This window comes from Callorhinchus milii, unplaced genomic scaffold (assembly GCF_018977255.1).
Source record: "Callorhinchus milii isolate IMCB2004 unplaced genomic scaffold, IMCB_Cmil_1.0 Scaffold1, whole genome shotgun sequence".
Classification (NCBI taxonomy): Eukaryota; Metazoa; Chordata; class Chondrichthyes; order Chimaeriformes; family Callorhinchidae; genus Callorhinchus; species Callorhinchus milii.
The window spans coordinates 24489589-24514828 of record NW_024704742.1 but is presented as its reverse complement, the minus strand read 5'-3'; the positions used below and the strand labels follow the sequence as shown (position 1 = coordinate 24514828).

The 25240-nt window shown below is 42.7% G+C and overlaps 1 protein-coding gene across 2 annotated transcripts; it reads right to left on the bottom strand.

Annotated features, from left to right (window-relative positions):
* Positions 1-304: 304 nt before the first annotated feature.
* mnd1 (meiotic nuclear divisions 1 homolog (S. cerevisiae)) lies at positions 305-25240 on the bottom strand. 2 transcript variants are annotated; one of them, XM_007903989.2, is made up of 8 exons: positions 25127-25240; positions 23799-23864; positions 20648-20705; positions 17864-18012; positions 9616-9690; positions 3716-3830; positions 1082-1126; positions 305-941 (listed from the first exon to the last, which is right to left on the bottom strand). In XM_007903989.2, the coding sequence occupies exons 1-8, from the start codon at positions 25127-25129 to the stop codon at positions 835-837; spliced, it is 618 nt and encodes a 205-aa protein (XP_007902180.1). In that variant the 5' UTR covers positions 25130-25240; the 3' UTR covers positions 305-834. The 2 variants fall into 2 exon arrangements, with proteins under 2 accessions (XP_007902180.1, XP_042193412.1); XM_042337478.1 differs by having other exon boundaries at positions 893-941; positions 1082-1121.

Sequence of the window (25240 nt, the reverse complement as noted above, 5' to 3'; positions counted from 1 at the left end):
TTTATAATACAAAATTAACTTATAATAATAATAATCCTTGCATTTGATGTAGCACCTTATCACGTCGTTGAGATGTTTCAAAGCGTTTCGCAGGATATACTTTAAAGTAGATTTACTGTACATTTTGTGGGCAGAACACGGAGACCAGTTGTGTACAGCAGTGTCCCAAAAACAGCCATGGAGTGAGTGACCAATTTTATTTTGGGGATTGTTGGCCAGGACACCGGGAGAAACTCCCTTCTCTTTTCGAATAGTGCCATGGGATCTTTAACGACTTACGGAACAGTTAGATGAGACCTCGGTTTAACGTTTCATCCGATGGGACACACCCAATGCAAACAATGCAACACTCCCAGCAACACATTGGAGTGTCGGCTTAGACTGTGTGATTCCAAGACCCAAAACTTTCCGACTCAGAGTTTTTAAACACCAATAACTCCACATATCTTGGTCCAAAGCTCCAAGACAAAGGTATGTTATACAACAGGAAAGAACAATAAACTACGGAAACTTGGCACTAACAAATAGAAGGAATCTTAGGACTCTCTTTCTCAGTACTCAGCTAGTTTCAAATCAGTATTTCCACTCAACAAGTCCAAAGAGCATTGTCATATGTAGATCAGGTCAATTTGTTTTTACTATCCTCACAAGGTAATTCTCTTCTGTGAACACATATACAAGTAGTAGCAGTGGAAGATCTTGTCTCAAGCAGGAGTGAGCTCTGCAAGACCATGTCAAAGCCAAGGTCTCTAAAATTAAAAGTTCTTAACAAGCGTAACAGTTTGATACAAACTCAGAACTATCAGTAAGATGGGTCTGGACAGTTTAAGATCATCACTCAATGTAGTCAAAATCATCTGGAATTCCAAAAGTCTTATCAATGCGATTCTGTTCGAATCCAAATTTTTTCTTTGCCCAGGACTTTACAGCAAACACGTTATCTGTAGAATTCAAGAGAAATTACAGTTAATTTCAAAGAGGTCAGCCTGCAATCATGCGGAATTTGGAAGGGGAAGGGAAGAAAAAGCAAAGCAAATATTCAATCAGAATGACTGTAAAAAGGAAGTCCTCTGCAACATACCAGTCCATCTGTTTGCTGCATCTTTTGCAATTTTGTTGAACTGCCCTGCAATAAATACAAAAGTCATATTCAGAATGACTGCATTAACTGCACTCAAGAAAATAGTACTATGATAGATGCTGAACAGTGGTTTAATCTATCGACAGAAACTTATATTGACCAGGATAATAGTCCTGTGCATTCAGATTTAGACCACGTTAGATTTAGACAGATTTATACCACACATCCTGTATTAAACGATTGTATTGAATTGCCAGTCTACAAGATTTTTTTTTAAAAGCCTCACATTCAGTGTCATTTGCTTTCTATAATAACAACTTGTATAAAATTCAGATGGAACGACAAAAGGCTACTCAGCTTATTAACCTTATATCTTCTGGACTGTGAAAAATCTATACACATCATGGACTTCACTCCCACTGACTCCTTGATTCCTAAAATGCCTATAACGTATTAATAACAGATTTATTAAAGGACATATCTATTACCACAAAGGAAAAAATAAATTAAGACTAATGAAGCAAAAACTCCAGCATATCATTCCAGATTCCAAATTTCTATTTAAACCTAGCCTCCATTCCTCAAGATTCAGAAGATTTATATTTTTCTTTGTGGTAATAGGTATGCCTTTTTACTAATTCTGTTATTTATAAATTATAAATGTTTTAGGAGTAAAACTGATAGAATTCAAGAAGAGTTACATAAGCTAAACATGCAGCTTGACGTCGTTTTCCTTTAAAAATAAGCTGAATGTAAAATATTGTGCTCCACTACCCTTTCCCTATACCTTATAATGGCTGTACCTTGATAAAGACCAAATGGAAAAGTAAACCAAGCATAACTATCCTCCTTAACAAACGAAGACATGTTCTAAACTATCAGGCTAAACAAATAAATCAGTGATGATCTGAGTCATTGAGCATCACTTACAAAAAAACACAACGCCATACTTCCTGGAACATATGGTGCTCAAGTGAGAAGAACATAAACTTGTTGCCAGCGATATCTTTGAAAATATAGATAACCCACGGTACACATTGGGTCCTGCGAAACGTCATTGAAAATGTAAAGCCTAAATATGAACAGGAAGTTCAGTAATGTTTCCACAGAAGAGCCCAACAGTCCATCAGCAATTTGTTAGATGTACTGTTATTTTAATTTTAAAGTGAGATTTAAAGGATTCTAGAATCCTTAATTAAGGATATCGTAGTGGGATACTTAGAGGATCACAATATGATTAGACAGAGTCAACATGGCTTTGCAAAAAGGAAGTCATGCTTAACAATTTTTTTTGATTTTTTTGAGGACATATCAAGTAGATTAGATAGGGGGGAATCAGTGGATGTAATGTATTTAGATTTCCAAAAGGCATTTGATAAGGTGCTGCATAAAAGGTTGATCCTCAAGATTAGGGCCCATGGAATTCAGGGGAATATATCAGCATGGACTGAAGAATGGCTAACGGGAAGAAAACAAAGATTACGGATAAACGGGTCCTTCTCAGATTGGCGGGATGTGACAAGTGGAGTGCCACAAGGATCAGTCCTTGGGCCTCAACTATTTACAATCTACATCAAAGATCTAGATGAGGACATCGAACTTAATATATCCAAATTTGCGGATGACACTAAACTAGGAGAGTAAACACCGAGGATGACATTAAAAAAATGCAGTGAGCTATAGATAGGCTAGGTGAGTGGGAAAATAGGTGGCAGATGAAGTATAATGTAGGGAAGTGTGAAGTTATCGACCTTGGTGGCAAAAACAGTAGAGCAGATTATTTTTTAGAAGGGGAGAGACTAGATAGTGTTAGAGTTCAGAGGGACTTGGGTGTCCTTGTTCACCAGTCACAAAACGTTAGTTTGCAGATATAGCAAGCAATTAGGAAGGCCAATGGTATGTTGGCATTTGTTACAAAAGGGTTAGAATATAAGAGTAGTGAAGTTGCTGCAACTGTATAGGGCCCTGGTAAGACCGCACCTAGAGTATTGTGTGCAGTTTTGGTCTTCCTACTTAAGAAAGGATGTACTCACCTTGGAGGGGCAACAATGTAGATTCACCAGGTTGGTACCAGGGATGAGGGGGATGAGTTATGAGGATAGGTTGAGCAATTTAGGCCTATATTCTCCAGAATATAGAAGAATGAGAGGTGATCTTATAGAAACCTATAAGATTATAAAGGGGCACGACAGAATAGATAGTGGGAGACTTTTTCCCCTGGTTGGAGAAACTATAACCAGGGGTCCCATCTTAAAATTAGGGGTAAGCCCTTTCGCACTGAGTTGAGGAAAAACTTCTTCACTCAGGGGTAGGGAATTTATGGAATTCTCTACCTCAAAGGGCTGTAGATGTTCAGTCCTTGAACATATTCAAGACTGAAATTGATAGATTTCTTTTGGATAAAGGGATTAAGGGATATGGGGATAAAGCAGGTAGGTGGAGTTAGAAAAGATCAGCCATGATCTTATTGAATGGCCGGGTAGGCTCGAGGGGCCGAATAGCCTACTCCTGCTCCTAATTCTTATGTTCTTATGTTCTAAACATCAATTTAAAATGAATAGAATATCAAAATATTTAACAAGAATTGCATGGTAGTGTCAGGTAACCTGAATGGACTATATGCTAGCTACTTACGCATTTCTTCAATTACTTGTGGGTCACATTCCTGGTATTTCTCCAGCTCTGCTTTCAAATGATTCCTCTGCTTTTGAAGTGCTGCATATTCTTTTAACACAGCTGCACGATTTTCCTATTTTTGAGAACATTGTCATACAATTTTACAATTTGACAAGTAACAAAACTGCAAATATACATTTAAGAGCAATTGCTTTTACATATCATAAATTCACATTTAAGCCCAGTTTATATAGAGATCAGCCCGGCTCAGCTGTAACATTCTCATCTCCGAATCAGAACATTTTGGGGCTCAAGTTGGTTCTTTGAACTCACGGTCCTGCTGATAATCAAGGACAATGCTGGGAGTGTGCCACATTATTGGAAGTGCTGCCTTTCTAATGAGACAAGCTCATGTCCCATTTGTGCCTGTTCAAATGGATATTAATGATGTCACAGCGTCACTTAGAGAAGGAGGTTTCTCCTTGGGTCCTGACAAGACAATCTACCAGATGAAAATCTGGCCGTTCACTTCATGGTTGTTCGTGGAACATTGTGTGCAAATGGCTGTAAAATACATTTTACAGTAAAATCTGTGAAATGCTTTGAAACATCCTCCTGACGTGGAAGGAGCTACATTAAATGCATTTTTTTGTTACAATCTTCATTGATGCTGACACTACATTGTGTATTTTATTTTATCTGCAATGTATTTTATTATATACATTGACAATTAAAAAGTCAGCTCAAAGTGAATTTTCCATTTTCCTCCCTTTTACCATGGGTCAGTTATGGCTGCAACTAAACTTTTGATGAGTGGAATTAAAATTCATACAATTCCCATTATCCGTCGCCACAGTCTCTAGCACATAATGTACTCTGCTACACAACATTTACAAAGTCATCTGCCATATCAGTTTGGAGAAAATCAGCCTGTGTTCAACTTTTCTTTTTCTAGACAACACACTCGTCCATGCCCAAGATTAATATCTGCTTTGGATCAGTATTTGTGAGCAGCACTGTTCTCAACCCTACAATTGAGGAGTGAACAGAGTTGAATTAGTTCAAAAAGGTCTCACCTAGAAACTGAACAGCTACACACACGGCTCTCAATTGCACCTTGACATGAGACATCATAATAGGCAGTGGCAACAAACAACAACTTCCTTGGAGCTTTGCAAGCTTGCACTTCTATAAACCACTTTGAAAGCAACTCATTGAAAAAAACAGTGGATATAAAACTCATGATGCAATATTGTTGCCATGTTTTGAGTGAAAATTTACCTTGAGAAAAACAGAATAATTACCTTCAGAAAAGCAAGCACTGGGTTTCACTAAACTCACTAAACATGACCTACATCTAAAGCAATCAAGCATTTACTATAAGGACAGAATGACCTACATTAGATTTCAGTCTCCATTATCAACACATTTATGTGCCAGTCACAAGGTGGTGTAGAAGGTGCTGTGCCAGTGGTTAGTAACGCATGATTCTCTGATATGAACTACATGCAAAACTTATCCATGTTTTAATGATGACAGGCCATGAAATGGTCTCAGTATGTAACATAATTCAATATATTATCTCTCTTTGGGTTGCTGCAGTTCCTTCTTTCCCCCGATAGATTATACTGAGGTGATCAGCAAGTATCAGATTACAAAAAGTGAGAAACAGGATAATATTTAAGATTTCAACTACAATTATAGGAACATAGGAACTGCTGAATGACAAAAGACCAATGTCCATCTAGTTTGCCTTCGACGATTCTGTTAGTCGCATGCTACAATTATGAGATGGAGAATTTTCATACAAATAAAATTAAAACAATTAAAATACTATTTTTTTAAAAAATCTAGGACTCCTAAGAATTATTTGCTCATGCTTGGGTATAGATTCCCAAGGGTTGGTGGGATTATTAAGAAATCTGTTAAGATTTCTCCCTCATTTATCCCAGGATCAATGAGGCTAATTGCAATCAATCCCCCACCAGACTCAGATGAGATTAAATAACTCAACACAAAACAAGATTGTGAAGACAGGAACTTCTATATGACTCAGTAACACCCAGCTGTGCACTTACTACTCACATTGAAAACTCACTATTAGTGTTAGTTTCATCTAGTTTTACTTTCTCTTTAGAACCGTTGCTAAATTATAACTTGAATTTTAAAAAAAACTTTCAGTGAATTACAACGCTGCCCTTTCTCTCTAGATGATGCTTTTAAAATCTATTCTGCCTGTCAATTGAAAGGTCCCAAATATGAAGAACTGAAATTATTTCAATCCTGTCGGTACTGCACAAAACTGCCAACAATTTGTCAATGAAAGGTGAATCTCATTTACAGACTTAAAAGCGGCTGGCATGAGAAACAGCTGGTCTACTGGTATTGGTGTAAGTCACATGGATGGGGAGGGGGTAAATTAACAAGCTTCATTCTATATTTTGCCATCTGACTTAAGAATAGTTGCAATGGATGACTAAACTAGGAAATCTTTTCCATTCCCCAAGATTGAGCTAACTTAAACTTGAGCACAAATATGTAAACAAAGGTTGCTGGTGTTTATGAAGCAAGATAGGTATGTATTTTTAAAGCACAAAGGATCCATTAGAATTGGAAGGGTTGAATAGTGCAATCTAATCAAACTCCATTTTCATTAGACAAAATATAGAGCCACAATTTGCTCAAAAAAAATAATCTTTGCATCTTCAAGATGTCTCAAAGCTTTTCACAGAATATACTGTAAAGTAAATTGACTGTATATTTTGTGGATGAAACGCAGCAGCCAATTGCACACAACAAGATGTGTTGATGTGGAAAATAGTTTTGTTATTTAGCTGTTTCAGAGCAGTGTACTGGGAGGCTCTGTAGGCTCATTGTCCTGGTTTTCTTGAAACTCTAATTTTCTGTATAATAGCTTTTTTGGTTTGGATGCCCAGCATAAAGCACAAGTATAAGTATTTCCCTCCGTCTCCAAAATCCACCTTTCCACATTTAATATTTGACCGCCAATTTTTTAAAATTCCTTCAAAATTTAAAACGGGATGCCCATTTCAATTGCTTTGCAAATAAATGCAAATTTGCATTTCTTGGTTGGCAAGAGAATGGATGCAAACCTGTTTTAGGACTAGTGCACATCTGAGCTGAATCTTCTTATCCAAGATCTATATTTAAACGTGACCTCATTTTGCAGGGTCAGATGCCAAATCTGTGGGTGTTCCTAGTGATGCATTTCAAAAGGACCACAAACCCTGGAAGGTTTACAGCCCCTCATTTTAATTGTTTTGGTTTGCATCCAATGAGTAGAACCCTTGGCGCCAGCAAATACATTTAAATCATTTTGGCTTTCACAGGCGAGGGAGATGTACCGTGCACGGTTCTTTACTCACTCAAGACATCAAAGCAAAACAAACACAAGTTCTTTGCTGCATCATAATCCAGATATGGGCACAGTCTTCTCCCTACCCTTAGACTGTACTGGCTATTCTATCCTCTCCAACTCATCTCCTGAAAGCTCCCTTTCGTTTCTACTCTATATGTTTGCACTAAATCTTCAGTTCATTCCCAAATGGCCATTTTTCATCCTCTGGACAGTGAGTGCTGGCGGGCTATTCAATCACCAGCAAACTTGCAAGTAGGCCTGATCCAGTTCTCACTTGAAGTCAATATACTACATAGTGATCAGGAACAAGAATGCTGGGTAACTTTTCCCTTACATTTTTAAAACCTCTATATTTACTTTATTAAGAAATTTGAGTTTCAAACAGTAAACATTTCTGGGAAAACGAGAACAGGGTACATACCGCTCGTATTTTATTGGGTGTTTAAAGTAGAACCCTCAGTGCACTGCAAGCAGCTTCCAGCAATTTTATTGAATTATAAATAAAGCTATTTCGATAGGTTAGTGAGTAAATGCACAAGTACTTGGAAGATCTGCCTTTTTTAAAAAAAAAATGGTATGCCAATTAATTTTCTAGTTTATTCCCTATTGGAGTATGTTACTCTGCTCTTTGGCTGGTCTCCTCATATTGGTGTGCGTCTCCACAGGAGCTGATCGCCCTCCAGTAGCCTGCCCAAGGGGCCATTGTGTGAGTTTTGCCAATGAATCTTACCTGGCCACTTGATTGTGAGGCCGAACTCTCTCCACTGGTTGCCAAACACAAGTGAATCCAGTAAAGGATGCTGTAGAGGGGCCAGGGGCAGTCACCTTAGCTGGTCTTCTCGTCCCAAATTCTGGGAAGGGCTCCCCATACAGCCTCGGCTGAGACCAGCAAACTCGCACGACTGCTACTGGAACCATCGAGCTCCTGGTGCATAAGCTGCAGGTCCATTCACTATATGGTTCTCCTCCAAGATCCTTGCTTCTTAATCCGATGCTAAACTAACTAGTCAGAGGCCTGGAGAGGAGAGTGGATCACAATCGCCTTCGGTGAGGGCAGGACTGTCCAGACTCATGAATACAAATTGACTGAGGAGTGAATGTGGTTCTGGAGGGCTGTGAGACCTCAAGCAAATGCACATGACAGTCAATTTAGGCACAGCAGTACCCCACGTACAGCCTTGAGGTGAATGACCAATTTAATTTTTTTCTGGTTAACCTCCACATTCAGGCTTGATTTGATTTTCAGATCACATCTGAAGACCTTGCTCTTTGACTGTACTTATGGTCATCTCCTCCCTCCCCCGGCTTGGCTTCAGGGTCTGTCACTTTTAAGCACTCCGAGAGCTACCCCGCTTGAATGGTAGTATACAAATGCAAATTGTTGTTGATTTGATGAACAACTCTGACTTCAGGCAATAACTGCATCGATATACATGAATGCACATCATGGAGCCAGCATGGAACCTTGGTATCTTGTTGAATACCCGACTGCTATTTATACTCTACATCTGTGCTCTCTCTTGCTCGGTTTTCCTTCTCCTCCACAACACATGTCTCTCCCACGACCTCTTTCCCAGGCTGACAAGGCATGCCTTCCCCATGTCCAGCTTGATTATTCCATGCCCTGCTTTCCAGACTCAACTCCTCTCTACACAAACTGCAGACTATCCAGAACTCTGCAGGCATGTCCTTTCCTACATCATGTTCCTTGAGCCTATCATACCCATTCTTGCACAACTTCACTAATTGCCCATCCCTTAGGGGATCAAATTGAAGATCCTTGTTCTCACGTTGTAATCTCTCTATGGCGTTGACAAAATATCATATTATCCAGAGAAGAATTGTGCTACCAAATACTTCATTCTTTCATGTTATACTGTGCTGAAAATGTTTATTATTTTATAGGCAACATTAATAGTATATATATTATTAAATAGCCATTTCAGTAATAAGAGGCCTTGCATTAGATATGGTGCCTTATCATGTCGTCGAAATGTTTCAAAGCACTTCACAAGATTTAATGTAGTATATATAGTGGCTTGATTTCAGCCTATTAAGTGAGTTCTGGCATTTAATTAGATCATAGCAGATTTTATTTCTCCACATTTCCTCCATATCCCTTACTGCCAAAGTATCTATGCAGCTCTTTTCAATGACATATTGACTAGGGGACTGCCTCCATTTTAGTAGATAATTCCACTGCATAAAGTAAGCATTTTCATTTCAATCAAGTCAGCTTGCACACTCCACATCGAACACTTCCACATCACTTTTGAACATCACAATGTTTAATGATTAGTAAGTGTCTAATGGATTCTGTCCTATTGTGAATCATCACAAGACACCAGCTTTTAAATTAGTATTCTGTGCAGGTATAAAATGCTTCAGAAATGGTGGAAATCTTCAGGCACTTGATCTAGAAACTCTTAACTGAAACAGTATGAGAACCAGGAATAGAGAACTAGCATATTCTTACATACCACCAAAACATTATTTCCATATGTGCAATCAAGTTTCAATATTATAAAAAGGTTCTTACTGTATCTTGGCGTCCCACTCTGGCTTTCTCAGTACTTTGTTGTACATTTTTTTCTCGTTGTCTTACTTCAGCAAACTGGAAGACGAGAGAGAGAAAGTCAGACAGCAGATTTACAGAGAGACAGACAAGAATTGTTTATCAACAATGTGAACTTTGGGAATCGTGAGCTTTATTTTTATATTTAGGCATTAGCTCAAGGAAACTCAGAGGTTAAGCTCTGGGAATCAACTTTTCCTTGCAGTGCCTCTATCCTGGATTCCAGGATGACTGCTGTTCTGATTGCTTGCTGTCTGTCAGACATCAAGTCCAAGATGAGTTCTAACTTTCTACATTTCAACATAGACAAGACTGAGGCTCTCCTGCTTGACTCCAGGCAGCACCTCCTCACCTCAGGGGATGGTTGTGTCGACTTGTATGGATGCTCACTCGATCTCACAGAGCTGAGGTGGAATCTCCGTTCGATCCCCTTCCCCAAACCCTACAACCAGGGACTCACTCATTCTGCCTTTCCTCATCTGCACATCACCCATCTCTGCCATGATGCAACCCTCCCTTGAGCTGCTGAGATCCTGATCCACAGCTTCATCACCTTCAGACTCGACTATCCGAATCCTTCTCACTAGGCTTCCCTACTCTTCCCTATATAAGCTGCAGACCACCCAGAACTTTGCAGCCTGTGTCCTCTCCCACATCAGAGCGTATCATCCCCATCCTCTTTCAGCCCCACCAGCTGCCCATCGCCCAAGGGATTAAATTCTTGTCCTCACTTTCAAATGCGTCCATATGCTCACCCCATCCTATCCCTCCTACCATATTGCCCAGTCACTCCACTCCCTCCACTCAGCAAACACTGGCTTGTTTCACTTCCCTCAACCGCTTCGCTCCACTATGGTGGACAAGCTTTCAGCCATTCTGACTCTCTCCCCCACCGCCATCCCCCCCCCCCCCCCCCCACCCCACACACACACACACTCCAAAGCTCAGGATTCTAGTAACTTGTGTGAAATGCTTGGTTGTTGTTTACTTTTTTTTTTAAAAAGTCACCAACAAACACCACATTTGAAAAGTTATAGAAAGTTGTAATACTACCAGTATTTTGACAGTTGGGAATCGTGAGCTTTATTTATATCAACACAAATATTAGAAGCCATAGTCTATTGTTTCCTGAAAAATATTGTGCAAAGTTAGAAACTTAGACAGCAATACATTTTATAAACACTCTGCTGCTGAAGGTACCTCTGAACTCGGTATTCACGAAGGTCCCAGAAATTAGTCTGGGAAAAAGTACAGTATTGATTCACGTTTTCAGCTCTTCAGGGGTTCAGTGAGTCAAGACTGGTTTCTAGATCAGAACCTAAACTAAACGCAACTCTTATTATACAAGATTCATTCTTGATTCAAACAGAAAGTACTTTCCCGACCTCCTCGTCCCTTAAGACACTCATATGCAAATATTTTAATTCAAATTTTTCAAAGCAATGTTGAATAGGGTTCACTGAAGTTAAACTTCCTCTATAAAATAAATTCATAAATATAAATCACTTGCCCTTGAGTTTGTCCTGAAATTCATTCAGTTAAATACTTTCCCTGTTATCAATGAACATTGTCAACAGGCCACAATGTACAGCATCTTAGTCAAGAAAGAAGTCTGAGTGGTAATTTAGAAATGAACACTTCTCCCCATTGTAACTGACATGTTTTACTGCTCTCTGTGTTGATACAGATCCATTTTTCACTATAGTAACCCCATCACCTTGTAGGCCATCACCGAACATTAGTGGATTATCAACAGAATTCTTGTGCAATGTTGAAACCCTCATTTTAAAATACAGTATTTTTGTTTGTGCATAGTCTATGTGCAAAACAGCAGCAGATCAAATAAATTACATTTTGTTCAGTTAATTTTATTTGCATATTATGCTTTCATTTGTCAAATTTTAAATCTATCAAATGAAAACCTGCAGTTATTGTTTCAACTTTTTAGCATGTATGCTTCTAGTTGGCTAGTGAAATAAGGCAGTGTCTTTTGTGCTTAGCAGAACTTGCTAACTTGCAGAACTGTTAAAAGTCCTGAATTGGTTAACGGTTCAAAGAACAGTTAAAAGTCCTGAATGGGTTAACAGCTTGTGTGCTTGGGTTTTGAAAATACACCAAGTGTTTTGCTAACAGATTGATATCTTCATTCTCAGGAAAATGTTTTGTAACAAAACCCCAACAGCGTTCAGCTAACATCTGTGGTGCCTGAGGAGAGGGAGTTTCTTAGGAACACTCATCCAGCAGGTTGTAAAGCTCTATCATCCAGAATTTTTAGCAGAACTAGAATTCAGAAGATCGTCCATTTGTTGGCCATTCCTTTTACTCAAAATTCAATTAGAAGTATAGTCTATAACAGAATGATATATCAATGAAGATTGAAAGGTGGAGTCCTGTAGCTTAGTGATTAGAGCCCTCGCCTCGCAGGAGAGGGGGTCTGGGTTTGTGTCCTGGGTGGGGCAAAATATTGGGCAAATTTCCATACACCACACGCCTCTGTTTATTTAGCAGTAAGTAGGAACCTGGTTATCAGTCGATTGGCAGATCACTTTTCTGGGGGTAATAATCCCTTCTAAATAAATATATTCTAAAAATTGGTCATTCAAACCATGACCGTTTGTGGAACACTGCTGTGAGCAATTGGCTGCCACGTTTCGCCCACAAAATATAGTCAATTCACTTTACAGTATATTCTGAAGCGCTTTGAGATGTCTCGAAGACGTGATAAAGTGCTAAATCAAACAACAACAACAACAACAACAAGATTCCATTTATAGAGCGCCTTTCACGTCAGGAGGACGTCCCAAGGCGCTGCACAGTTGGGTCATGACCCGAGCAGGGGGGAAATGGTCAGGGTGAGGGGAGGGAAGGGAGGGAGAGAGGAGGGGGAAATGGTCAGGGTGAGGGGAGGGAAGGGAGGGAGCGAGGAGGAGGAAGAGAGTCGAGAGGGGAGCTGAAGGCATCGGGTCAAAGAGAAAGGTTTTGAGACCGGCCTTGAAGGAGGAAAGGGAGGAAGCAAGGCGAAGGCACTGGGGGATGGAGTTCCAGAGCCTCGGGGCTGAGAGGCTGAAGGCCCGACCACCGATAGTAGGGCGGTTGGGGCGGGGGACGTGGAGCAGACCGGAGCCAGAGGAACGGAGGGTACGGGCAGGTAGGTAGGGGGATAGTAGGTTGGAGAGGTAGGAGGGAGCAAGGCCGTGAATGGCCTTGTAGGTGAGGATGAGGATCTTGAAATCAATCCTCTGGGGGATGGGGAGCCAGTGGAGGCGAGCGAGGGTAGGAGTGATGTGGTCCCGAAGCCTGGTGCGGGACAGTACACGAGCTGCAGAGTTCTGAATGACCTGCAGCTTGTGGAGGGAGGTGGCGGGAAGGCCGGCGAGGAGAGAGTTCCCATAGTCCAGCCTTGAGGTGACAAAGGCGTGAACCAGGGTTTCAGCAGCGTGAGGGGTGAGGTAGTGCCGTAATCTGGCGATATTCCGGAGGTGATGGAAGGCGGTGCCAGTTGTGGTGCGGATGTGAGGGAGAAAGGACAGCTCAGGGTCGAACAAAACGCCGAGGTTCCTGACTGGCTTTGAGAGGTGGAGAGTGCAGCCTTGGATGCTGATGGTGTCAGCGCCTGAGGTGCGGAGGCGCTGACGTGAGCCAATCAGGAGGGCCTCGGTTTTTCGCACGTTGAGCTGAAGAAAGTTGTCTCTCGTCCAGGACTCGATGTCGGACAGGCAGGCTGTCAGGACATCGGTGGTCGTGGAGTTGAGAGTAGAGGAGGAAAGGTAGAGTTGGGTGTCATCCGCATACATGTGGAAGTTAACCCCATGTTTGCGGATGATGTCACCGAGGGGGAGCATATAGAGGGTGAAGAGGAGGGGACCGAGGACAGAGCCCTGAGGGACACCACATGAGACAGTACGGGGGGTGGAGGAGAAGCCATTCGTTGAGACGAAGTGAAGACGGTGGGAAAGGTAAGAGCTAAACCATTCAAGGACAGTGCCTTGAAGGTTGAGGTGGGAGGACAAGCGGTGGAGTAGGATAGCGTGGTCGACCGTATCGAATGCTGCCGATAGGTCGAGGAGGACGAGGAGACAGAGGGAGCCCTGGTCACAGATAGTCAGGATATCATTGGTGACCTTGACCAGGGCAGTTTCTGTGCTATGAGCAGCACGGAAACCTGACTGAAGGGGTTCAAAAAGAGAATGGGTGGAGAGGAAAGAGCGCAGTTGGGAGGCGACAACTCTTTCCAAGACCTTGGAGAGAAAGGGGAGGTTGGAGATGGGCCGGTAGCTTGATAGCTGCGACGCATCAAGGGAGGGTTTTTTCAGGGTGGGCGTGATGATGGCAGTTTTTAATGGAATGGGGACAGAGCCAGAGGAGAGGGACAGGTTTATGATGTCAGTGATGTGTGGGGCAAGAAAATGGAGCTGGGAGATAAGGAGTGGAGTGGGGATGGGGTCAAGGGAGCAGGTGGTTGGTTTTAGGGATAGGATGAGTTCAGTGACAGAGGGTGGGGAAACGGGTACGAAGGTGTGTAGGGGAGGATGGGTAGGAGTCGGAGTGTGGGAGGGAAGGGGTGGGTGGTGGGTGGAAGTTGGAGGGGAAGTGACCGCGGAGCGGATTCCCTTGATCTTGGATTCAAGGAAATCCAGCATCTCCTCGCAGTGAAGGTTGGAGGAGATGACCTGCGCGGGGTGGCGGGGGGGACGGAGGAGTCGGGATGTGGTGGAAAACAGTAGCCTGGGGTTGTTCTTCGCCTCCAGGATTATCCGCGAGGATTATATTATAAATTATCTAGATGGCGGAATTACTTGTTGATTCAATGTTTCAGACAGTTTGATCTGAATCGAGTTACTGGAAATGAATAATTCCAACAAACAAAAAAGGAGGACTAATTAGCAAATCCCAATTTAGTTTGTTCCACTTATGGTCTTAATATTTTCACTAACGAGTGTGTTGAGAACTGCTATCAATAGATTTCAATCTATGTTTTTCAATAATGAATACAGCATCTGTTAGTTACTTCATTCATAACCAGTAAAGCAAGAGTCTTAAAAGTCATTTAAGAGTGGTCCTGTTAGAACACATTTGAGGGTGGGTTTACTTAAAGCACAAGTCTAATGTGCGATTTGCGTTATACCAGAAGCATGACATACTTCACTTTCCCATGCTAAACAATAGCCATTTTCCAGATCATTACGTTTCTGATATAAAACAAAAATCCATGCATTTAAGCACCTAATAGAACCTTATCACATCCAAATGTCTCAAAACACTTCAAAGTTTTCTGTAAAATGTGGTAACTGAATATTTGTAGGCGAACGCTACAGCCAATTTGCGCACAGCAATGTCCCACAAATACTTTTAAGTGAATAACCAATTTTTCTAAAACTGGGAATAGTTGGCCAAGAAACGGGAGAAACTCTTCTCTTTTTATATAGTTCCATGAGATCTTTAACATCTATCTGAACAGACAGATAGGACCTTTGTTTAGCATCTCACCCAAAGGTCTGCCAGCAACACTGACAATGCAGGGTTCACCCAGGACTGAAGTGGAATGTCAGCCCAGACTATGAGCTCAAAGTCCTAATCTGGTTCTTGGACTCACAATCTTCTGATTGAGAGATGAGAGTGCTATCAACTGAGCAAGGCTGACATTTGTCATTTATGTCTCACGATGCGTGCACAAGATGCGCCACAACAGAAACCCGACAATACAGAATCAAAACCAGCAGCCATCTTTTCTCACGGAGCTAAGACTCATTTTTTGGATCCAAGACATTTCATTATAAAAGGGTTGCCCTGTATATCAAAGGTCAGGGTGGTCCAACCTTTTGGCAGTTGAGGGCCAGATGTCAGATTTGAGAAACGTCCACGGGCTGCGTGAGCAATATTTTTGTGTTTCCCTTCCAGGAACACAACATTTACAAAGCACCCTTTTCACGTCGGAAGAACGTCTCAAAGTACTTGACACTGACGGCTGGGCACCCAAGCTGGGGGTGGGAGACAAGGGAGGTAGGGCGGGGTCAGAGTTAGATCTCAAGTATTATTTTATGATGAACATGGCACCATCTTTCCAGGCATTTGCCAGTCTTTCATTCTGAGACAGGACATTAAAGGTTGTGCCTACTCATCCAACTTCTGGTTTTCTCTCTGGGGAACGTCTCTGCTCCACCAGACAGACTACTTTAGGCATAGAATTGACCCTGTGGGCAAATCTGTGTTTCTACCACTCAGGAACACAGAGAGGTAGGGACTGAAGATGATGCATTCATAGGCTTGCATCCATTAATAACACATGAAGAGTGAGCACTGCTGTTTAAGCTCTTAGTCATTGTTTTGATGGCTTTTTCTTATTCAGTAAAATGAATACACCAAGCTTGAGAAAATCCTTATGAATCAAATGTTGCACAATAAAAAATATCAATCATTTCCCTTAAAATAAGCACCCTCATGCTAGTAATACATATTTGCATGTTAAACACATCCCATCTCATGTGGCAGCTAATGGGAATTAACAATCAACATTTTACTGCTCACAGCGTTAAAACACAACACTGTATTTTCACGGTAGCCATCCACACCGAGCAAACATTCACTGCACATTGATGGTTCAGCAGTAGACTTGTGACCGTGTGACACCTAGTGGTAGAAAACATTACACGACAGGTACACTTTCTTAGACACAGCTGCCTATAAATTTTTAAAACATAAGGTTTTCAAGCCCAAGTTCACCTCCACTGGTGATGCTGATGATGATTGCAGCCAAATGCGCATGGGTCAGGACATCATTTACTGTGACTGAATGCAGCCGGTAAATGCGGGAGTAATGGAGGGTAAGGGGAGCAGCGTTACGAATTAGGAGATGATTAATACGAGTAGTGCAAAAAAATCTAAATGGTTTTGATAGGAAACTGATTTGAAACTAGGGTGAATGTACGACTTGGTCGACATACGATTTAATGAAGATAAGACTTATGTGAGTGTTACTCTATACACAAATCAAGAATAATGTAGTTCTCTGAATATTTCAACCGCATTGCTATTTACCTACTAGGTGGCAGTCTATGACAGCTTTCCAAATGAAGAAGCTGTTTGCTCAAATAGAAGAAAATCTAAAGGGATGCCAGACATTTGAAGTCTAACCTAATTTAACTGAGATAGGTGCTTCAGCCTGGCCACATTCTCCCAACCCTGTGAAGGGATAGTAACAATAAGTAGCCAGTACTGCTCTGTTCCTGCTTTGGGAAGCTCAGGATCAGAATCACTCCAGAACTCACCGAGTGCTTCCCCATACTGAAGTCAGTCCTTTGAAATGCTCTTTTACACACTACACACTACACTGCATGCTCTCTATCTGGAGGAAGCTCCACCTACATCACTTTGCAAAGGAGGATTTCTCAGTATGGGTATTCATAGTACTAAGGTTCGCTTCTAGTACTGTTGGTAGCACCTGAACACAAAACACTTCCCTACATTTTTCTTCCTTAATAAATTGATTTCCTTTACTTGGAAATGCCCAGAAATAATTTGAATTTAACTATTTTTAGACACCCAGGTTATCAAGGTTTGCTGATTATTGACTTGAAAATTGTAAAACTGTTTCTATAGTCCTATAGGAATACCACTGCTGCTATTGAATAAGTGCTGTCAATTGCTACTTAAATGAAGTTCATTCCACAATGATCACTAAAAAAGCAACCTTTGCACAATATCATAACAGGACATTATATTGCAAAGATGAAGAAAAATGTTTACAATTGTAATTGATCGGTATAAGGCGGATCCCAACATTGCTGGGTTTCAGTCAGTGTCACATCAGTTGTATACTTAATTTTCCATTGGCAATATTCAAGGTATTCACTGTTTCGGGTTACTGGTATTTGTTAAGAAAACAATACCCCTCCAGTCTACTATCCATTCACAAGAGATGTAGTCAACCTTGTACACAAGTTCATTTGTTCCTTTTATAGGCATACAGTTGAATTACTCTGTGTACATTGGCGCTAACTTGCTACATGCATTGGAGCACAATTACATTCTATTCAACAGCAACCGAGTGAAAGCGTAAACGTTCAAACCGGCTTTCATGAAATGACTTTGCCAATCCTGATTATTCCTTTTCCCCAAACTTCATTATTCTTTAGAAATTCAACAGTGACAAAAAGTCATTTAAATATAAACCTTTGGCTCCATTCTAATTCCATGCTGCTACTTCAACCTTTACCTGAGTCTCCAATTGCTCCAGTTTACGTTTCCTGGTATGCAGCGCTTTACTTGGAAATGCCCAGAAATAATTTGAAGTCCCAATTCGTTCACTGTCTACCATCCCATCATCTACCAGGCTCTGCAGAACTTCTTTCACAGACATGGAAGCTGAAATGGTAAAAGAACATCATGAGTTTACACCGGCTTCACAGAGTAATCCTGCTAAAAATGTATCACAATGGACTGAAAACAAAATGAGAGGATTTAGCTGTGACTAGATTTTTGGTGACCCATCTAAACCCTAATCAACCAGAAATGCCAAATATATCACTTAGTCACCTCAGCAGCTGATGTTAATTGTCAGATGTAAAGAATTTTTGACATGATAAGGTGCTATAAGGGATGTGCACCTTATGATGTCAAAATGTCTTAAACTGTTTCACAAGTAATCCCTATTAGGTGTAATGACTATTTTTGCAGGCAAATGTGGCATAGCAAGGTTGCACAAAGAACCATGCGGAGAATTGGAGGCCAGGAAACTGGGAGAAACTTCTTTCTCTTTTTAAAATAGTGAAACGGGATCTTTAACCTAAGGACAAGCAGATGGGACGTTGGCTTAATATCTTACCCAAATGACAATGCCCGACAGTGTAGCACTCCTCCAGTATAACAACAACTTGCATTTATATAGCGCCCCTCACGCAGGGTAGTGTCCCAAAGTACTTGACAGTGGCAGAGCACGACACCGAGCCAGGGGGTGGGGGGTGAGGGGGACGTGACCAGTTGAAGAGAAAGGTCTTCAGGTGCGACCTGAAGATGGGGACGGAAGGGGCAAGGTGGAGGGATAGAAGAAGAGTTTTCCAGAGTTTCGGGGCAGAGTGGCAGAAAACCCTGCTACCAATGGTGGAACGGAGGGCACAAGGGGCATGCAGAAAGCCGGAGCCAGTCAAGCGAAGGCAACAGATTGTGGAGGTAAGCAAATTGACACACAAGCTATACCACATTAAAAAGATTGCAGTAAATTTGTGCCAGGATTCTATAGTCAATGTTTTTTAACTTTGGGAATATTCCTTCGTTAGCATAAGTTGTGCCCAAACTCAAAGTGTACATTGAACTCTCCTCTCTTATAATGCTGAAAGAGATACCATTCACCTCCAATTTGACACTGTCAATAACGGCACAAGACAGATCCATTATCAAGTACATTTATAGAAACTTTTGAAATTTGCCAACAGTAATATTTCCATATACACTCCCCAACTGTACTAACGTCACCCTCTCTTTATCTTTAAATCTCGTCTGAAAACCCACCTTTTTCAATGCACCTATAGTCACCTTCCACTCTCCAACCCTGCTACTGTACTGCACAGTGCTGAGAAATTTCCCTACTTGAAAGGCACTGTACAAATGCAAGTTGTTGTTGCAACGTTAATAGCCTAACTGAATTACATAACATTAACAATACACAATGTAAGGCAGGACTGGGAGAGCACTATATCGCTGGAGGTGTCATCCTTCTATCCAGATGTTAAACAGCAACAACCTGCACTTATATAGCACCCTCCATGCAGGGTAGCATCTCAGAGCGCTTAACTGTGGTGGAGCCTGACCCCGAGCTGGGGGGTGGGGGGCGCGGGGGAGATAGCCATAAGCACGGTTGAAGTGGAAGGTTATCAGGCGGGACTTGAAAAAGGGAACAGAGGGGGCAAGGCAGTGGAATTGAGGGAAAGTGTTCCAGAGTTTCGGGGCATAGTGGGTGAAAGCGTGACCTCCAATGGTGGTGTGGAGGGTGGGAGGGAGCAGGAGGCCGGTGCCAGTCGAGCAGAGGTGCTGGTAGGTGGACTGGGGAGTTAGGAGGTCGGAGAGATAGGGAGGTGCCAAAGAGTGAAGGTATTTGAACATGAGCAACTTGAATTCGATCCGTTCAGTGATGGGGAGCCAGTGGAGCCTGGCCAGAACTGGTGAGATGTGGGTACAGAGTTTGATTGGGGTAATTATACGGGCGGCAAAGTTCTGAACAAACAGCCCATATAAGTGTGATTTGCGACTTGATTGCATGTGAAAGCTTACATTGCACAAGTAATCTTTAATAAACTACTGCATCTCTTTCATAAATGGCACTTGGTGACTTGCGGCTAGAACACTCATTTATAGAAATGTGCTCTGCGGTTGTTTCACCAGGTACTGAATCAATGAATAGTGGCAGTAACAAAGAACAAAAAGTGCTGAATGGTTTTATTTAAAATGAGGTTTACACAACTGTTTATAGTTTACTATGTCAATAATCAGTTGCTGATGACTAACTCCACACATCTCTTCTCTTTTCCCTAAACAATGGTGGTATTGCTGGATGCCAAGAGAACCTAAACAGATGGCAAAGTGTGCGTGTGCAATACAATACTCGGTATTGATATGTGGAACATATGTTTTAAATTCATTGGGTGACTATGATGCTGAATCCCTTGATAAATGTGACCTTGGGTTTCCAACCCTTCCAACAGAATTAAAATTTCCACTTTGATCTCATTTGCCAGTATCAAAGCTAAACGGTTCTGGCTGTAGAAAACTGGTCCATGTTTGATGCAATCAGGTTGGGTTGGATTCATACCCAACTCAAGTTATGAAAGCACAGCATGCAACCCCCTACATCTCCCTGTGCCCTGATCTTTATTTGTGACACTGAAAAATAATCAAGAGTACCCATTAATGGTGAAAAACAAACATCCAGAAAGTAAGCTAATTACCAAATAGTATTCCAGTGCACAAGAGAGTAGAAAACACTAACAAGAAAATTGCTACTTACTAATTCCTTTCTCCTTTGGGGCAATCTTCTCCAAGTCTTTAAGCTGAAAGACATCTTTCTGAGAAAAGAGACCAGTTTTAGTGTCAACTCTCATGTTCCCATATTCCTCACAGGTTTGCAGTCTTCCAAGCCTACAATCCTGCCTGGATGACTGGGAACCTGATTATTGATTATGCATAACAGCTCAGGCAGAAACCGAGCAGATGTCTTCATACAACTTGAAAAAATTCCCAACAATAGGATCCATGCACACTGTATTCCAAGCCAATACTTAACGAATCCCGACGTGAAAAGTGCTAAGTAAATGCAATTTGTTGTAAAGATATTGTGGGAAGCTCATGTTCAGTTAGTGGTGGGGAAAAAGCTCATCCACAATTAATAAAATGGTTCATAATAAGACAATTCTTCCAGTTGAAATACCACCTTCTCACTTTGCTTCACAGAAATTACTTTGAAGTGTAGTGACTGTATCTTGTGGGGGAATGCAGCAATCAATTTCCACACATCAATGTCCCACAAACAACCATGAAGCGAATGCCCAATCTTATCTAGAAGGATTGTTGGACAGGATAATAATAATAATAATAATAATAATCCTTGCATTTGATATAGCGCTTTTCAGTTCGGGAGGACGTCCCAAAGCGCTTCACAGAATATACTGTAAAGAGAATTGACTGTATATTTGTGGGCGAACGCGGCAGCCAATTGCGCACAGCAATGTCCCACAAACAGTCGTAGATTGAAAATGACCAATTTATTATTGTTTTGGGTTTTTGGAGGGATTATTATTAGGCTCTGTGTGGAGTAAGGAAACTTGCCCAAGGTTTCGCCCTCTGCCTGGAATTGAACCCAGGTGTCTTGCTTGCAAAGCGAGTGCTCTAACCACTGAGCTACAGGACTCCAATCAGGATATCAGGAGAAGCTCCTTTCTGTTTTCAAATAGTGCTATGGGATATTTATCATCCAGCTGAACAGGCAGATTTACATCTCAGCTGAAGGACAGTACCTCCAATATTGCAGTGCTCTCCCATCACTGCATCACAGTTCAAAGTCTTGACGTGGGGCTTGAACTCACAATCTTCTGACTCAGAGGTGAGAGTGCCACCAAGTGAGCCAGGCTGACACCTGTTATTTGGTGTCAGGCTCTCTGAAACTTTGATTCGTGTCATAACACACTCATCTGTTATTTGTAAATAATCACTATTATTGAAAGGGTATTATTACTGAAGACTGTTCCACTCAATAGCATACAAGTCAGCTGACAGTCTCAAGACTAATTTTGTACGTGTGTCGTGTATTGGCACTGCATCAAAACCACAGTAAATTTGAAACAGAGTCCCATTCTTGTAATCTATAAACCTGAGTCTGAAACAGAATAATAAATCTGTTGCACTGTATTGCAATGGAGTAGGACCAAATTATTATCGCCCAGAACAGCTCCAAACAGTTGTGTTACATAGTACCAGTCAAACATGAAAGGTTCCACTGCTCCAGGAATGCAACTACATATTGCACGTAGCTCACTGGGCTTCTAAAGAGCAATATACTTGGACCTGGCAAACCGGACTAATCCGGGGTGGGGGGAGGGGGAGGGGGGGGGTGGGCATTATAATGGTATGAATCCCGTGAGAAGATAGCAAATAAGCAATCAAAGTCGATATCCCGGCCACTATGAAGGCCAGCAAGAAGTGAGTCTGCTCAGGACAGCTCAGCATAGCCCAGCTCAGCACATCTCAGCACAATACATCTCAGCACAGCCCAGGCCAACGCAGCCCAGCCCAACGCAGCCCAGCCCAGCTCAACACAGCCCAGCCCAGCCCAACACAGCCCAGGCCAGCTCAACACAGCCCAGGCCAGCTCAACGCAGCCCAGGCCAGCTCAACGCAGCCCAGCCCAGCGCAGCCCAGCGCAGCCCAGCCCAGCCCAACGCAGCCCAGCCCAACGCAGCCCAGCCCAACGCAGCCCAGGCCAACGCAGCCCAGGCCAACGCAGCCCAGGCCAACGCAGCCCAGCCCAGCCCAACGCAGCCCAGGCGCTCAACGCAGCCCAGGCCCGCTCAACGCAGCCCAGCCAACGCAGCCCAGCCCAGCCCAACGCAGCCCAGGCCAGCCCAACGCAGCCCAGGCCAGCCCAACGCAGCCCAGCCCAGCCCAACGCAGCCCAGGCCAGCCCAACGCAGCCCAGGCCAGCACAACGCAGCCCAGCCCAGCCCAACGCAGCCCAGCCCAGCCCAACGCAGCCCGGCCCAGCCCAACGCAGCCCGGCCCAGCCCAACGCAGCCCGGCCCAGCCCAACGCAGCCCCAGCCCAGCCAACACAGCCCAGGCCAGCACAACACAGCCCAGCCCAACGCAGCCCAGCCAACGCAGCCCAGCCCAACACAGCCCAGCCCAACACAGCCCAGCCCAACACAGCCCAGCCCAACACAGCCCAGCCCAGCCCAACAAAACCCAGCCCAGCTCAACACAGCCCAGCTCAACGCAGCCCAGGCCAGCTCAACGCAGCCCAGGCCAGCTCAACGCAGCCCAGTCCAACATAGCGCAGTCCAACATAGCGCAGGCCAACGCAGCCCGGCTCAAGAGAGCGCAGCCCGGCTCAACACAGCGCAGCCCGGCTCAACACAGTGCTGGCATTTTATGCAGTCTACTTATCAAGAGGAGTCTCCAGAGGTGACGCATTAAATTGAAATACTTCAAATATTCTGAGGCAAAAAGTTAAGAGTGTTACCATCAGTACCTTTTACTGTCTTTTAAAATATATATTAACTTAACAACCTTTTAGCTAATTTTCCTCAATCATTTTGTGTTCAACTAGTGGAATGTATATTAACGACGTAGAGGAAATTTAGTTGCTGAGTTCATCTACATCAGGAACTGAAATAAAAATCCCAAAGTTAAAATAATCGGTTTTACATTTAACTCACTTTTCAGTCAGATAGCACTACATCTACTGTGCTCAAATACCTCTGCTCTGATCATTTAAACTGTTCTGGTCTTCCATTCCTTAGCAGCTACTCTAAGAAATGAATGAATTCCAATCTCCATCCATGCAGCTGTGTGTCATTATATCAACTGACAGTACACTTCTATATCAGCAATGTAACATATCAATAGTCAGAGCATAAGCTTATGAACAGGTAACCTATTACTTACAGATTCAAAAAATATCTCTGTCATACGAGCTCGCTTCTCCTCAAAGCTCAGTCCCTTCTTCTTAGACTAGAAAGAATTTGAGAGCAAACATAAATAATAAATCTCACATTTAACATAGCGCCTTTCATATCGGGAGGATGTCTTAAACCAATTCACAGAATTTAAAGCAAATATAGTGATTATCCATTGTAGGCAAACACAGCAGTAAACTTGTGCACAGCAATATCCCACATGAAGTGAATGATTAATTTTGGGAGGAGGTAAGCGGTGTCTCCTTGGAGCTGATCTGGCTTCAAGGAGACATGGATGGCAATGGAATGTCGTAATCGAGCCAGCCCTCTGTGGCGGTCTCAGTAGTCTAGTTCCTGAGCCAGGCGGGCATCAGAACCACATCAAGAGCACTGCTGATGACAGCATAGCCAGCCTGGCTCATCAACAGTACCTGGCAGGGCAGAGCAGGACTGGGGGCAAGGAGTCATCCCATTCAGCTCCTGCTATTGCTGCAAGTCAAAGCCCTTCTGGGTAGGGTGGTCCTAGCTGGACAAGCAGCGAGAAAGCTTGCTGGACACGGTTTCAATGGCAAACTATCCTGTCTTAGGTAGTTAAACACCAGCAGTACCCCAACGCACACTCTGGGGTCCCCAAGCCTTGTCTCTTCCAACCTGTGCCTAATACTTTCCGGAATTAGGTAAGCTGTCTGACAACAAATAAAAGATAAATTATATTCTGTGCATAACTAGGCAATACGTTGCATTGGTTATAAAATCTTGCAACTATATCCCCCCAAATCTCCAGTTTCTTCAGTCTCTTCTCATAGGTGAAGTGACCTTCTCTATGGCCTATAGGGTGATCAAAATGAAAACAATACTCTTAACTGTGGTGGAACTAAAGATGAATGCACATTAAGTATCACCTTTTTGTGATTTTATAACAACCACCTGAACAGGCAGACATCTCATCTGAAGGACAATACGTCTTCAAATGTAGCAGGGGGTTGGGATTTGGGGAGCAACATTACCCACGCAGCCCCTAAATGCAGCACACTTGCAACACTGGATTGGAGTATCAGCCTGGACTGTGAGCCAAAAGTCCCGACGTGTAGCTTGAACCTGCAGCCTTCTGACTCAGAGGTAAGAGTGCTGCCAACTGAGATACGCTGACACCTGATTTACAGGAGTTACCAGAGGAAATACTGCATTTCTCCAATCAAGACGGTGACAGTCGGACTGGATTGGGTAAACAGTTCATGCTTTGGGCTGGTTCACGGCTTCAAAGCCTGGTTTCTCCCACGACAGAACCACATCGACAGCCCTCACTCATTCACTCACCATCGTGATCCCTCTCCCGGACCCGCTCCTGTTACTGAGCCAGAGCCCAGTCCCTCTCAATGTTACTGTTATACCCCCACCCCCCTGCCCTCCACTCCTGTCTCTCTACACTGT

Coding starts and splice junctions, on each gene's coding strand:
- mnd1 (XM_007903989.2), bottom strand. Junction 9,691..17,863: donor TGGAGCAATTGGAGACTCAG/GTAAAGGTTGAA, acceptor CTCGTCTTCCAG/TTTGCTGAAGTAAGACAACG. Junction 1,127..3,715: donor ACAAGTAATTGAAGAAATGC/GTAAGTAGCTAG, acceptor TATTTATTGCAG/GGCAGTTCAACAAAATTGCA.